General features: G+C 41.7%; 1 protein-coding gene across 1 annotated transcript in view; it reads left to right on the forward strand.

Moving 5' to 3' along the window:
* Nucleotides 1–712: 712 nt before the first annotated feature.
* The window catches only part of PLB1 (phospholipase B1), an 86,244-nt gene continuing 72,135 nt past the window's right edge, over nt 713–14,821 (forward strand). The window contains exons 1-11 of the mRNA XM_076335558.1: nt 713–761; nt 5,085–5,122; nt 6,290–6,353; nt 6,829–6,887; nt 8,321–8,361; nt 9,245–9,288; nt 10,277–10,361; nt 10,897–10,948; nt 12,154–12,240; nt 12,721–12,783; nt 14,092–14,174. Of these exons, the coding sequence (XP_076191673.1) occupies nt 713–761; nt 5,085–5,122; nt 6,290–6,353; nt 6,829–6,887; nt 8,321–8,361; nt 9,245–9,288; nt 10,277–10,361; nt 10,897–10,948; nt 12,154–12,240; nt 12,721–12,783; nt 14,092–14,174 (665 nt within the window). The remainder of the gene's footprint in view (nt 762–5,084; nt 5,123–6,289; nt 6,354–6,828; nt 6,888–8,320; nt 8,362–9,244; nt 9,289–10,276; nt 10,362–10,896; nt 10,949–12,153; nt 12,241–12,720; nt 12,784–14,091; nt 14,175–14,821) is intronic.

The following is a 14,821-nucleotide window of genomic DNA, read 5'->3' on the forward strand; positions in this document are numbered from 1 at the left end:
CTCCTCACTTGGATCACAACCCTCCCATGCTCTTCTGTGCTGTGTCTGATGTTTGTCACACCCCTCTGGCAGCCAGTTAAACTTAGGTTTTTGGAGTTTCAGTGAGTCAAATCAGCTTGGGGAAGGAGCTGGTGGTTCCGGAGCTAGTGGAAGAGAGACAGGCACAGCATGAGGCTGGTTGAAGGCAAGGAAGGAGCAGAGGCAGGGAAGGAGACAAGAGGAAGAGCACAACCTTCCTCTTCAGATGGGTGTGAGCTGTTACATAGGGCTGGGTTGCCCTTGTTGCCTCAGGAACGGAGGCTCCTTCCCTGCCTGGTAGAGTCAGGCTAATGCCAAATCAATGTGTTATGTATTGCCCGGAAGAGCCTTGACCCTGCTGGAAGCTGACTCACGTAATCTAGGTCCTCATATTTGCCGACAGTCTCCCTGAAAAGTGGCCAGCTGTCTCTGAACAAGTGTGAGAAGCTGTACCATTTCCGTACTCCCTTGACCCTTGGATGGGGTAATTTATAAACTGGGTTGCATATGTCTTTGACATAAGATACCATTGTCGCTTTGCTTTCCAAAGGTAAAGAGGCTAATAAATTTTATGGCTGCTGAGTTATCAACTTGTTAAAATATAAAGGAGGAAAAAGAGGAGAATTTCTTTCTTCACAGCCTTAACGTCTAACAGACAGCACTCCAGGATCATCAGTTCATAGAGGCACTTATCATGAAGCTATTGTTAGGCCTGTTGTTCCTTTGGTTGCTCTCCTTAGAAGGTAAGTTTTGACAGGCCCTTTGAAAATTCGAGTTACAGTATTTAGGAACCTATATTTTTAGTTGTTGCAAGGTGGGTGTATAGCAGGAGTCTTAGAAGCAGGATGAAGAAAATCTGTGAGTAAAACTGTGATCTTGCATGTAATTTTGGGTATGTTTGATCATTTTCGATAAAGATACATGCATTGGTTTGCACTGTTCTGGGGATGGACTGCATCTTAGGCAGGCACTAAGGCTTTCTAATGAGAAAAACGTCATCAAATAATTAGACTGACAGTGAGATCTGTCCCAAAATGGTGCAGAAATTCAAGCAAGGGACAGACGTTTTCTCTGAATTCATATCTATGATCATCATCTTTTCAGTGGTAGAAGATTGTGTGAATGGGTTAGGCAGCATCCTGGCACTGAGGGCATCATTGTTCAGATTTCTGCAAATTTCAGGGTAGGGGGGAGCCTTTGTTCCCTATACTGGGTCTGTGAAGTCCACATTTGGTGCCAGATGCCAGTTTTGTAAGTGCTCTAGGACTAAAAATGCTGTGTATGTTTTGGCCTTTATTGGCTCTGTGCTTCAGCTCTCTGCCTGTAAGAAAGTAATGATGAATAGTAATAGTGCTTTACCTTACCAGAGGATTTTAAGGTGCTCTGATAAATAACTGTTAGGAGGTTTTGGTTCCTAAAACAAACAGAAGAAATGATCACATTTGAGCTTCTTAATTTAGGGGAAAAGATGCATGGTAACTGCAGTTCCTGTGAAAATGTGATTCAGGAAAAAATATTGATTGAATTATTAGCTGAAAGAGGTTAATCATAATAGCAAGGGAGGAAGGAGTAGAATCTGTCTCCCAAATTTTCAGAAAAATGTCAGAAAAATACTTTACTTTTTTTTGTGATGTTGAGAAAATTAAAAATACAAACTAGAATTATTAAATGGTAGGGTAAGGGAGTAACTATAATATTGGTAGCAGCAGAGTTAAAAAAATCATCCTATGGAAAGTAAAAATCCAAAGCAAACTAAGAAAACTAAAGAGGTTAAAATTTAATCAGCCAAGCCAAAAATGAATCTGAGGGGAAATAATGGATCATTGTTGAAGGAATAAAAACTAATAAATCCTTTTTCAAATACATCTGAAACAGGGAGTCTGTAGGGCTAGCTGATGTATAAAAGAAAGCTGAAGCCCAACAGAAAAACTAAATTAATTTCTTTTTTCTTTGGTGTCCTCTGCACAAGAGCTTAAAAAAGGCCTTGCACTCGGAGCCTTTCAGCACAGGGGACAAGCAGGTCACATCCTTGACCAAATTGATAACAAATAGTAAAAGAACTGCCAGGATTAGATGATATCCACCCAAGGGAGTGAGCCAAGCAGAAATATGAACATGTCCATTGTATTAACTGTGGTGCAAACTATTTCTTGAATCAGTATTGGTGTCAGGAATGGAAGATGGCAAATGTGAAACCAGTTTTTATAATGGGCTCCATTTTAGGAGGATCTGGGGAACCGCAGCTGTAGTTGTACAAAAGCAGTAAGGTTGTCTTCTGCACTAGGCAAACTGGTAATAGCAGTGTAAAGAACAGAGTGAACTGACTCGAGGTAAATATGATATAACAGGGAAGCTTCCCTGGGGAATTGATAAAGAAAATCCATGACAATGGGCACGTGCCTGTGGATTGATTATTCAGTTGGGGTGTATTTGGATTTCCACAAATCTTTTGAGCAAGAGCTCCTAAAGAAGCTAACTGTCACGGTATAAGGGTGAGAGCACCTTTGTGGGCCCCTGGTTAAAAGCTGGGGAGTGAAGAATCAGATTGCAAATTTTCAAACTGCGAGAAGAGGGGAGAGTGAACCTGCAGAGGCTCGTACTGATCTGCGTTGGGACGCGGGCTCTCCACGTATTCAGAAGTGATCTGGATAAGGGGGCATGCTAGCTTGCTGAGGCAAAACTATTCGGGATGCTCAGAATGAAAACGTAGAAGTAATATATATGGGGAAAACTTTAGCTATGCATACACTATGGTGAACTCTAATGTAGATACTGCTTGATCGCAGAACACAGCTGTCTGAAAACATCAGCTTAGTGTTAGCAACAGTCAGAGAGACAAACAATTTCAGGAGTCAGGGAGAGAACAGCATAGAAAACACATTTCTGCTGCTGTGTATAGGTCCATAGTTCACCCGCATCTTGACAGTTTAGACAACTGTCATCTTGAGAGACTTGAGAGTCTCAACATCTTTGAGACTTTTCATCTCAAAGAAGATGTGGAAAAACCTAGGAGGAGGATAAAGGGGAAGAGTGCTCAGACTTATGAAATAACTTCCACATGAGATCAGATAGACTGACTCTTCAGCCTGGAGGAAGGATGGATAGGTGTAGACATACAGACATATGCAAAATGGTAAATTTTGTGGAAACGGGAATGACTACTCTTTACAAGAACAATGAGGAAACAGATCAAGTTATTAACGAATGAGAAAGTACTTTTTTTTTCAACATGTAATTAAATGATGAAGCACCTTTGCCACAGGACTTGGGGGAAAGCCAAAAGTGTGAAAGAGTTAGAAAAACAGATAGGTAAATTCATGGAAGAAAGGTCTCGGGGAGTTCTTCAACAGTAGCAAGTAACTGCTTGCTCAGGGATAGCACAGATAGTTGGGACAATAGAGCATGGAAGTATAACTGTATTTTCCTTATTCTTTCCCTAAGCATCTACATTTGGATGTTGTCAGAGGCAGAATCCCAGATTAGATGGACCTTCAGTCTGACACAGTACAGACGTTCTCAAATCTTTGAAATATCGAGAGATCGTTCCCTGCCCTCCCTGACTCCCCCAGCCTTGGAAACTGGGATTGGACCCTCTTTCTCCCTCAATGTAACCTGTGGATCTATTCTCAAATATAGTTTAAATTAGTGTTAAAATTCTCAAAGATACTGATTTTCTGCACAGGTTTGCATGATGCAGATGAGTCCCTCATTGCGTGTGCCTCCAGTATCTCAAACAACAGAGCTGGGGTTCTGGTTATTGTCCTGAGTAAAGCATCATCTAAAAACATCGATTGAACAAGCACAAATTTTAAATAAAATGTCACACAACAGCCAGGCAGCAACTGTCTCAAGTTTCTACCAAGTACAGTAAAAATAATATAAATTTGCAAATAGCTCATGGCTGAAACCCAAGTGGGGGGAAAAAAAACCCAAACGTATGGAAGTTGCTGACAGTTATTGAAGATGGCCATGTAGTGTGGCTCATGAGACAGGCTGAAGTGGTCAGGGCGAGCAGTAGTGGCTTTCTGCCACTGTGCTGAACTCTGTCTGCACTGGTACCTATGTCCACAGGGGCTGCCTAGAGCCCCCTGCTTGTGCCAGGCACGTCACCTCCTTGCAGCGTGAGCACTGCCGACTGCCCTACTCCCAAGTGTATCTCACCTGCTGGGCTGAGCTGGCTCTGCATTTACTCTGTCTTTGACATGGAAAGAAAGGTGTACAAGCAGAAGTATGCAGCAGGCCTAAATATTCCAGAAGTAGTTCCTGAATGTTAAAGGACAATTATTCTAAGCACATTAAGACTCATTATGAGACTTGCTGGATGCTGATGGCTCAGTGTGGCAAGCAGGGACAGCTGTGAGCATGCTTTGAAGTTCAGCTGAGGATCCAGACCCAGACTTCGTGGCTACCTTTGTGGAGCTTTTAGGATAAACCAAAATCTGTGTGTATAAATCCAAGTGTATACTCAAGGAAGACAATAATGTTTACTGAAATGCCTACAGGCCTGAGTTCTGGCTCCACAGGCTATTTCATCTGTCAACACTCTCTACTAAGAGAAGAAATTGCAGCTGTTTCTGTATCACTATAGCAAACTCACAACAGTGTGATGTTGCTCTCTGATTGTGGAAGATGTAGGTTAATGTGAGTTGCTCCTTTCTAAGGAGTTCCATCTTGTATATGTTCAAATTACTCTAAATTTGGACAGAATAAGACTACAGCGATATATGAAATGTGCCAAAGAGGAAAACAGGTAGAAAAGGCCTGTGGAGGATGACGTTGGTTGAGGAGATCCACAAGCAGTCCATCACCTGTGTGTATGACTTCATTGTATTCCACTAATTTCAACAGATCTTACCTGATTATAATAACTAAAAGCTTATTCTAGTATAGCAAAACTAAGAAGACAGATACATTTGGTTGTTGGGATGAGCCTCACCTTTGGAAAGCAGGGCAGAGGAGAAAGGTTGTTCCTCTCAGGATTCTGTGTTTTTAGGTATATTAAGTCTTCTGAAGTGTTTTTCTGAGGTAAAAAAAATAGCACAATTAATTCTTTTACTGTTTTTAAGGTAATGCAGATCATCTGGAAGAACAGGGGAAACTAAAGGTAAAGTATGAGTACAGCTTTATCTTTTTTCCTTTTTTCAATACCTATCATCACCTCTCTGGCTGGTGCTTCCTCTGAGGCAGGCAGAAGAAGAAAAAATACAGCTTGGTGCTCTAAACTGTTCGATTCTGCAAAGAATAAATGCAAAGCAAATGATTCAGCAATGTCATGTTGCAGCTGCAAGATTATGGTATCTAATCAGGAAATAAAGGTTTCTCCGAGCAACGTTTGTTATTAGGTTGCATATCCTGTATGTAGATCGATTGTGGTTAGCACTTGTTCCTAGATGCTCTGTTGCTCTTTTAGAAACACAAGATTAAACTCTTCCTTGCACTACAATGATGCAAAGCATTTGCACCATTAAAGTCCTCCAACTGGGGACTAGGGGGTGCGTGGGGACTGTGGTGGTCCTTGTTGCAATATAGATTTCACCTTTACGTAGTAGTGATGATCAGCTAGCCAAACATGGTCATAGTGATGAGGGAAGCCCTAGCCAGGTCACCCCGGGGGGGTTGTCTTTCATCTGTCTTTAAAGTACTAGATGTTGGGCCATACCTACAGTCAGGATGTAGGAGGGCATTAAATAATGTTCCTAGTGGTACTGAGCTGTCTCTCATGCTGAGTGAATAACATCACTCACATCCTTTCCCCAAATGCAACTCTTTTTTTTTCCCTCTTCAGTGCTTTCTACGATTACCTGGAAATTTTGCCAGTTGCCAGGGACCCAGAATTGGTTCATTCTGCCTTTCCTGTTGCATATTGGAGATGCAGCTTTTTGTTGTGTCTGTTGGGTGCCCCTTGGCATGTAAAGATGCGTGCAGTAGCTGTCTTTATGACCTCTTCCAAATTAAGCACTCGCTGTTTGCAGCAATGGATGTAACAGGTTGTGTTCAGCACATTTCATTGTTTGCTTAGGCCCAGTTCTGAGGCAATCGGTAAGAAAACTGAGCAACAAGTGTCAAGTTTTGGAAAAGTGGATTTGAAAATGCAGCCATCCGGATCTGTGTTCCCATGTATTTCTAGCGGAGGCATAATTGTTCTTTAAAATTGCTGTTACATGAGTAAGACCTTGGTACTGTGTAAGAATGGAGCCCATAGGACCCCTCCTTCCACAAATTTCCTTGTTAGATCTAAGCAATCAACCATATTTATTTGTTTATGTCAAAGGCTCTAAGAAGCTTCCAGTTTTCATGTGAGCAGGCAATGTTACCTGAAACCCCTTCATCTTCAGGTTTGTGTTTGATATTATCCTTGTAGAGGCTTTCCCTCCCAAAATTTTTTGAGAACGGGCTGGGGGAGAAATCAGCTGTTTGAGGGGATGCATGTGTGTGGGGTGTGACTGAAGTGGAGGTAGGCTCTACAAACTCCTTCGTTTTTTGTTCTATTCATAATTACTTTTCTACCTTAGTTTCTTCAGCTGCTAATTGAGGATGCTGCTATTACTTAAATCATTCACAGCAGTGTTTTGTGATCTCTTCTTGCTTGTTGGTTGAGCATTTCAGTGCATCTAAGCACCCAAAGTATTTACTGAACACCTGAGTAAAGTTTCCCATTCTCTCTGATTGATTTAAAACTGCCAGTCAAAATGATCAGTATAGACTTGTTACGTTTTAATCAATTTTGTTATGTTTTAGTATACTGGTGAACGCAATGTTCTTTCAAGGTTACTGCTCTTTTTTAACCTGGATTCTTTCACTATTATGCAGTTCATGCTCTGAGGCCAGCTGACATTAAAACAGTCACTGCAATAGGAAGTTTGCAAACAGTAAGTACAAGCGGGAAGTCTGCTGAACGTGACCCATTTCCTCCGTTGTGATGATGAAGCGAGCTGATGATGTAGTTTGGGGTCCCTGTTAGGGCGTTCAGGACTTGAATCTTTCCGCAAGCATCAAAGGCTTCTGGTGAAAAATGACTGGAAATACCTGCAGTTCAGCGTTCCAGTACACCCTGAGTCTAAAAATAGCCAGCTGACTTCGTGCAGGAGGAAATGTGATCACAGTGCTCTTGCAGAACCATGACACTTGATTAGAGTGCTTGGATTTTCCTAACAATGAGCGTAGCAGATCAAGTAACTGGAAGAAGCAGCTGGGAAAATTCAAACTGGAAAAAAAGTACAATTTAGGTGATCACCATTAGAACAAATTATCAAGAAATGCAGTAGATTTTCCATTCTGTTGAAGTGTTTTCTGTAGAGACTGGTTTCCTATCTAGAAGACAGAAGCTCTAGAAGAATCACAAAGATATACTTCTGATGTGTAAATCACTGAGTAAAGTTCTCCTGCCTGTTCTAATACAGTCAAATTTGGATGATCTTTACTTATCTTAATGGTTGGAAGTGAGTATCTGAAATAGATTTGAGGCCCAATTAAAAGCATTTAACCACAATTCTCAAGCTTTGAGGAAGTGTAGAAATGCATGTTGGGCAAAAGTTGGTAGCCGTTGCAGGGGCTACAACTGCGAAGAAATGGGGGAGAGTCTCCCTTATCACAAAACAACTTTCAAATTTGAGGTGGTATTCATCGAGACATCATACTTGTCCTTGGGATGAAAGCTTTCCATTAGAAAATCAGCACTCCTGGACTCCTTGTGAGTACCTCCCTCTTTGGAAGAAAATAATTGTCCTAAGTCTTTCCTGTGCTAATGTCTTTGTTGCTTGTGAATGGTGCCACAGAAAAACATATAAATGATCTTCTTTTAAGGAATGTCTACTTTCCTAGAGCAAACATCTCTGTCACTGTCTCCTCCTCAGACTCTCTGAAATCAGTGAAGTTCCTTTGTTTATGTTAAAGGTTTTTTTAACAGACACCATACTGGCTGAGTGCCATCCATGTAAATTATCTAAATGACTTCAGAGCATGTCCCTTGTTGAAAAGGAGTAGATCCAGAGAAATTTCGTTTAGAACAGCATTTCATTTGAGTGAATTTGAGTTCAACTAGTCAAATTTTATTTTAAGCCATATGTAATAAATTAATTAATGAAAGCAGTAACTAAGCAAGGATTACTAGACTATGAAAATACGCTGTAATAAGGAAGCTCTGGAAAATAATTTAAATCTGTGAGTAACTGCAACACAATGGAGAAGAGTATGTAGAAAACAATGCTATCTATAACAGGAGTGGAATACGGTAGGGGAACAGTGTATGTAGAGCTAGTTTACCCTTTGCTTAATGCTATTCTTACTGTTTTCTTGCTCACAGACACCAGGATCTGGTGTACATCATGAGGATTTACTCCAAAGGTAACAATTAATTGTTAGCATTGATAAGTGTCATGATACTAATTTATACAGTATCACAGTGCAGGAATTAGGCCCAAGCAATTCTTATTATTGTTTTCTAGAGAGGAGGAGAAAGCCTATGTAAAATACAAAGGATTTTGAGACACTGGATCCTCCCAATCCTTGGTTAACAGAAACTCTTTGTACTTATGCAAGATACAGAACTACCTTACAGTTGCAATAACCTTGATTAAGAATCATTGCTACGTGATGAATCCTAGGTAGTAAATATCATCATCCACTAGTTAGAGACCAGAAAGCAGGGATTTATCAAAGCAAAGAAAGAATCCAGGAGTCCTGACACCCTGTACTCTCCTTGAATGATTCCCAGTGCTTCGTGGACAAGCCTTACCCCATTTCCTTCTTTCATGCTCCCTTAGCAGATCTAAATCAGTGAGCGAACATATGGCTAAACTTTGTAGATGCAAGTTTGTGTAGCTCTCTTGAGTCATAGCATTCCAGATGAGGATTTGGCCCTGCACAGACAAACTTTAAAAGACTAATTTTTTTAAATGGTTGCACAAACATCCGTGTCCACTTGTATGTGGGTGCACACAGAGAGGTCCCTGCGTTACTTGTACGTATGCATAAGCACAATTACTGCAACATGCAGTGTACAGAGACACAAAAAATTGAGATCTAAGATACTGTTCTTACTCAACAGTAGCTGATGACATGACAGTTTGGGGGAAAGAAAGGCCCCATTCTTAATTTCAGCAGCTGCCATGAATATGCACTCTGAGCTGTAGTGTAGCTAATAAGAAATTGAGGCTGTGCTGTAATATAATTTTTCTTTGAGAAATGGAATAACAGCAACTTCCTGTTTTCTCTTCCCTTTCTATAGCACAGGAAAGAGCCTCCTTGAAATAAGCGTGGAAACTTTAGCAGGTGCGTCTTGCTGTCACACTGAAACTCGAGCAAATTGATTGAATGGCATGCTGGCAGGAGCTCCAGGGCTTTGCTAGGCTGCAGAGCAGGTGCAGCACAAGCACACTGCAGGGGTGTAGGGGAAGCCTGAAGGACGGTGTACTCAGGGGACACGAATACAGCCAGGCTGGGTTATCTGTGCTGGCTTTAAAGAGACTGTCTGGGTAGACAAATAGCGGTGAAGAAGGGGTGCTGCAGGCTGCTGCAAGAGTCTTACATGCGCAACAGGGATTGTTGGGCTGCTACTACTACCCGCGCCACAGTCCCTGCTGGCGTGTGCTTGCTGCCCATGCCAGCCCAGTGAAATCTTGTGTGGGTTTGCCTGTCCAGTACTCTTTCTGCTGCCATGTGTTCAGGATTTACACTGGGGCTGCCATAGGTGCACCACATATGTGAAATCATCATCTATCAGCTGGTTCCAGCTGGCTCTGAAGGCAGCCTTGACTTGCTTGAAGAGTGTTGCAAGTAAAACCTTCAGGTCCACTGAAATGCTGAGTTGAGTAGTGGATAGCTCCAGGATCATCCCCTCCAAATCTTCTTCCTAGTGTCTTAATGTCACCTCCATTTCCCTATGAAAGGGGTTTAAAACCTGGCAACTCCTCAGCGCTTCAGGAGGCTGTCTCTGGGTAGCCCTTCCCAGTAGCTTCATTTCTACAGCTGCCTGTATTTAAATTCACCTACACTACTTGTGGCTGATGTGAGAGATGGGGATGGAGGTTTCTGACCTGAGTCTGGAGGCAAACTCAGATGTCAAACCTCCACTTCAGAAAGTGAGAAGCAAAACCAGCAAGAACAGCTGCAGAGGGGCTGGGGCATACCTCTCATGCCTGCTAAGAGATCCTCAGGCTATACATTTTCTGGCTGTTTTAGTTCTGCTGTGTTTATAGTGAAATGGCAGAGTAGCAGTCCCATGTATGCAGAAATCACCTAATCTGTGTATGTCATTCAGCTCTCATTAGCAGTTTTAATCCCTCGGTCCTACACCAGTCTCCTCCGCCTGGCACAAAGGGAGCGACATCAGACAGTCAAGCCATGTAAGTCTGAGGGGTTTTTGGCTGGGCAGTTGATTTACAGCTGGCAAGGTGGAGGATGGAAGCCTTTGATGTTGGAGCACTTCACTGGACACAGAATATGTTCAGTACTGGCAGAGGCTGCACAGACACTCCAGGGACACCCTGCCACTGTGGCTCAATTGTCACCTCTCAGAAGGAGGAGGAACAAAGCCCACTGTGTGCTTTGGGGTCTGGTTCACCTGACTTAACATCAGGTCTCCCTCTTTATAGCTGCAAAACAAATTTTTTGGCTCAAATAGAATTAGAGGTGTGCCTACCAAGCTGTGTCTGCTGTGTTCATCTAAGTGTACATGTCTGAAAGTGAGATCCCTGAATATGAGCTAATCATCCCAGGCTCTGTGTAGCACAGACAAGTGTCTAATCTTAACACATTTAGGATAGAAAAGATTAATCCCACCTGAAGTCTCAAATGCTGTTTGATGTAATGGTGAAAATCAGCCAAAGCTTTGCCCTTACTGATGCCTTCATAGTTTCTCTTTTCCTTTCTGCTTTTCAGAGACCTCCTGCATCAAGCTGAAGAAATAGTGAAGCTCATGAAAGAGAATCAGGTTGGTTTAAAGCACAGGACAATTTAGAGAGCTCGGTGTTGAAGCAGAAAAAGGGAGAAATATGATTAAATACTTTAAACAGCACTCAAAAATCTCTTCAAAATAGAAAATGCCATTTCTTGAGGTTAGCGAACTTTGGTCTTTCTGTTGTAAATAAGAATCAATTCTGTACCTTTCAAGTACAGAGTTTTGTTCTTGAAAGTATCCAACATGGTTTACGTTTGTCAGAGTGGCTGAAGAGCTTGGTAGGGAAGCCAACATGTTTGTTTTCTATTGGTTAAGGATGTGAGACCTCTGCTAGCTACATTCTGTAACTGTGCCAGTGTTTCTGAGAAGCCAACCTAAAATAATAATTCTCAGTATTTGTCTCTTCAGTTTCCTCTTGGTCTTTTAGGATCATATTTTCAAAAAGGACAGTAAAGACCTAGATATGCTTTGGCTGATGTCAGTGGTTGACGCTGGTGAGAGCTTGAATTATCACTCATGGCTGAGTGCTTTGTAAATCCCATCCTGGAGTTCCACGCGTTCATTTTTCTTCTATTCTTAACCCCAAGGCATGTTGTTTTGTAAAATGGTCTTGACATAACGGGAAAATGTAATTGCCAAGGCGATTCTGCTGTTGCCTCTTTGCTCTACAGGGAGCCCATCGGATTGTTTGTACATGGATTTAGCATACATTTTTGTGGAACTGAGTGGTTCTAACCCGTGCTCTTCAGGATTGGCAAGAACTGCCTAATAAACATAGCACAGCTGAGCAGGGCTCTAGCTCTCAGATTTTTGCTCCAGTCTTCATCCCACTAGTATCACCCAATCTCAGCAGTTCAGGAACGTTAACCCTGACAGCAAGCTGCAACAGTGATGGAAACAAGCAGTATCAAGCTCTGTACTAAGCTGTGCATGCCCATCTTCTCCAATAGACTCTCCAATGGCAGCAGCAATTTCTGGCTCTAACCTGAGCTTTTTATAGGTGTGTGTTCAGCTTTAATTGCAGCATTTGCTGCCTAACCACCCATTTGCTGTCTCCTGTTGGGAGAAGCTGGATGGTTTGTCAAATGGAAGTGATCAGGGTGGCCAGGGTTGGGTCATGGACTACTGCTTGGTCTTGCTGATTTAAAGCCATAGCAAATCTCTTGTGAGAAAGGAAAATAGCAAATAGGTCTCTTATCATCCTATTCCTTTCAATTTTTTTTTTTTTTTTCTCTCAGATGATGGACTTCCAAAATGACTGGAAACTGATCACAGTGTTTTTTGGTGCTGAAAACCCATGCTCTTCCTGTGCCTCCACACAACTGGTAAGCTTTTCATGGGGTGGTTTAGCAGTCAAGGCAGGTGGTTAAGACACTTTCCCAAGCTTTGCTCTCTGCCATAGTGAACCAAAGCAGTAGCTGGTTCCAGGATGTTGGAATGACTCTACCCAGTCATGTAAGCACCTGGCACACTTTTTTTTTTATTATTTATAAACGCGTGTACTTAATTTGGGATCACAAGTCTGAGATGCCTTAGTAGAACAGCTCTTTTCTTCAAGTCTAAAGATACTTTTCTGCCCTATCCCTGCCTTTTTTAATATGTCATGTTGTCTAATTATAGGCTGTTAAATTACAAGACTAGTTCCATGTTTTTTTTCTTGGTGCTGGTTAAGGCTGAATCCGGAATATAGTGGTCGTTGGTAACACTTCAGTACACAGCTCAACAAATAGGGTTTGTGACTTTTGGCAAATTGATAACTTTGTTTTTTCTACTAGTTTTAATGGCATTTCTCATCTCACTTACAGAAGAACTGCATATTGGACAACCTGGAAGAACTTAAAGCTGTCTTGGATTTTTTATATAAAGAGGTAAGGTTTATTCATCAACCTTGAATATCCAAATCTTTTGCTGATTTTTCCAGTCTCACTTACTGGACTAGGGCTTGTACCACTGTTCAGGTGACTTAGAACACCAATCTCATTGACTTCAATCCACTGGCTTAATTCATTGTCAATAAGTGTTTTATTCATACTTTTAAAAAGCTGATGCATGTAAACAGAAAGGATGGATGGGTAATGAACTAACTGCTTTGTTTTGCAACGCAAGCTGATGTACCACTCAGTCTTTGGGGTTTTTTTAAGTGCCTTCTATTAAAAATTGAGTACATCTGTCTAGGTCTGAAAGTCATTCATGTTTAGCAGAGCTGTTTGTGAAAATAACTGATATCTAATTACTGGATGTGTGGAGCTACCTAGGCAGTGTACAGGCTGCTAACTACCTGGTGATGACTTTTATACACCAGGGAAAACACCCATTAAAAATATGTATAATGGATCTTTTTTCCTATTATGTGTACATTTTAAGATCTCAGCATTTCTAAAGGTTTTCTAGCTGGCTGAGCTAAGAATTATCCGCTTATCTAGGATGGTTTCTGGGAAATGCTCTGCACTGTTAGTCTACTAGTGAATAGATGTGGATATATCACTACTAAAGCAGACTATTAACTGTTTATCTGAAGTATTTCAATAGCATCTTCCAAGAATTTTGTTTTGCTGGATTGAAGGCCTAAAGGGTATTCTAAACCTGCTACAGTTCGATTGCATCAGGCCACAACCACTTGTTTTTCTCAGACTAACTTCAGCAAATGTTGTGTACAGGTGAAGTTCCACCCACGCATTCTCTTCAGATTCTCTCCACTATTATTTTCAGAATCTGTTTATGTGCACTTGTAAAAGTGAAATATGATTATGTAAATGGAAAGCTGCTTTCTGCTTGGGGGAGAGGTGAGGCAGGATGCATGAGTGCTTATGCTATTATACAGGATGTTTCATCCCCAGCTTTGCATTGGTATGTTGCCACAAAAATGGTAATTCCTAGTTCGAGTTCAATTTAATTGGCTGGTGGCCACTTTGGTTATGTAAAATGAATTGCTGGGTCTCAGTCAAGAAGTCACGGTCACAAGCACTTCATGAATGATGATCAACGTTATTCTGGATGGCAGGCATAGGAGTAGGGTTCAGGACGGAATTGGCGAAGACTTAGATCATTGATTTTATGCAGGCAGAATCCCAGGCCAGAGGTAACACATGAAGCTGTAGATGTAATTTACCATTATTGCTACTTGCTGATCTTTAATTGCAAATATAATGTGATTAATTTTTACTTTATCACTGCAGGTTCCCAAAGCCTTCGTAAATCTGGTGGACTCCACTGAGCTCACAACTTCCTCTCTTGCATGCCAAGATTACAATAATACCAGGTAACAGAAGTTCCTTTCAATTCTTGATGCTGTCTCCCGATAGTGTTCAGACACATAGATATGTATACGTATTGACTTTATAACCGAGGTAGAGTCTTCTGAATAGTTTTTCTGCCCTTAATACAAAAGTATGTCAAAGATTTTAGGTCTCCACTTTGTTTCTGATAAACTCTCTCTGCAAGGCATATTTTTACTAGGAAGAGTAGGTGCTTTTAATCCTGCCAACTTGAATAGCATATGTTTAAATATTGCACACTGTGGTTGTGGTGGATTGATCCTGGCCAGCAGCCACAGCCTCTCACTCACTTCCCCCTTTACCACCCCCCAGCAGGACAGGGGAGAGACTAGGAAGAACGAAAGCAAGAAAACTCATGGGTTGAGATAAAGGCAGTTTAATAGATGAAAGAAAGCCGGGGGGGATAAGTTACACAAAGGTAATCACTCACCACCTCCCATGAGTGGAGCGATGTCCAGCCAGTCTCCAAGCAACCGTGGCCCTGGAAGCCAAAATGCCCCTCTTCTTCCTCTACCTCAGTTTTTATTGCTCAGCACGACGTTACATGGTGTGGAATATTCCTTCGGCCAGTTCAGGTCAGCTGTCCCAGCTGTGTCTCCTCACAATCTCTTGCCCACCCCCAGCCTATTCA

This window comes from Aptenodytes patagonicus, chromosome 3, assembly GCF_965638725.1.
Source record: "Aptenodytes patagonicus chromosome 3, bAptPat1.pri.cur, whole genome shotgun sequence".
Lineage (NCBI taxonomy): Eukaryota > Metazoa > Chordata > Aves > Sphenisciformes > Spheniscidae > Aptenodytes > Aptenodytes patagonicus.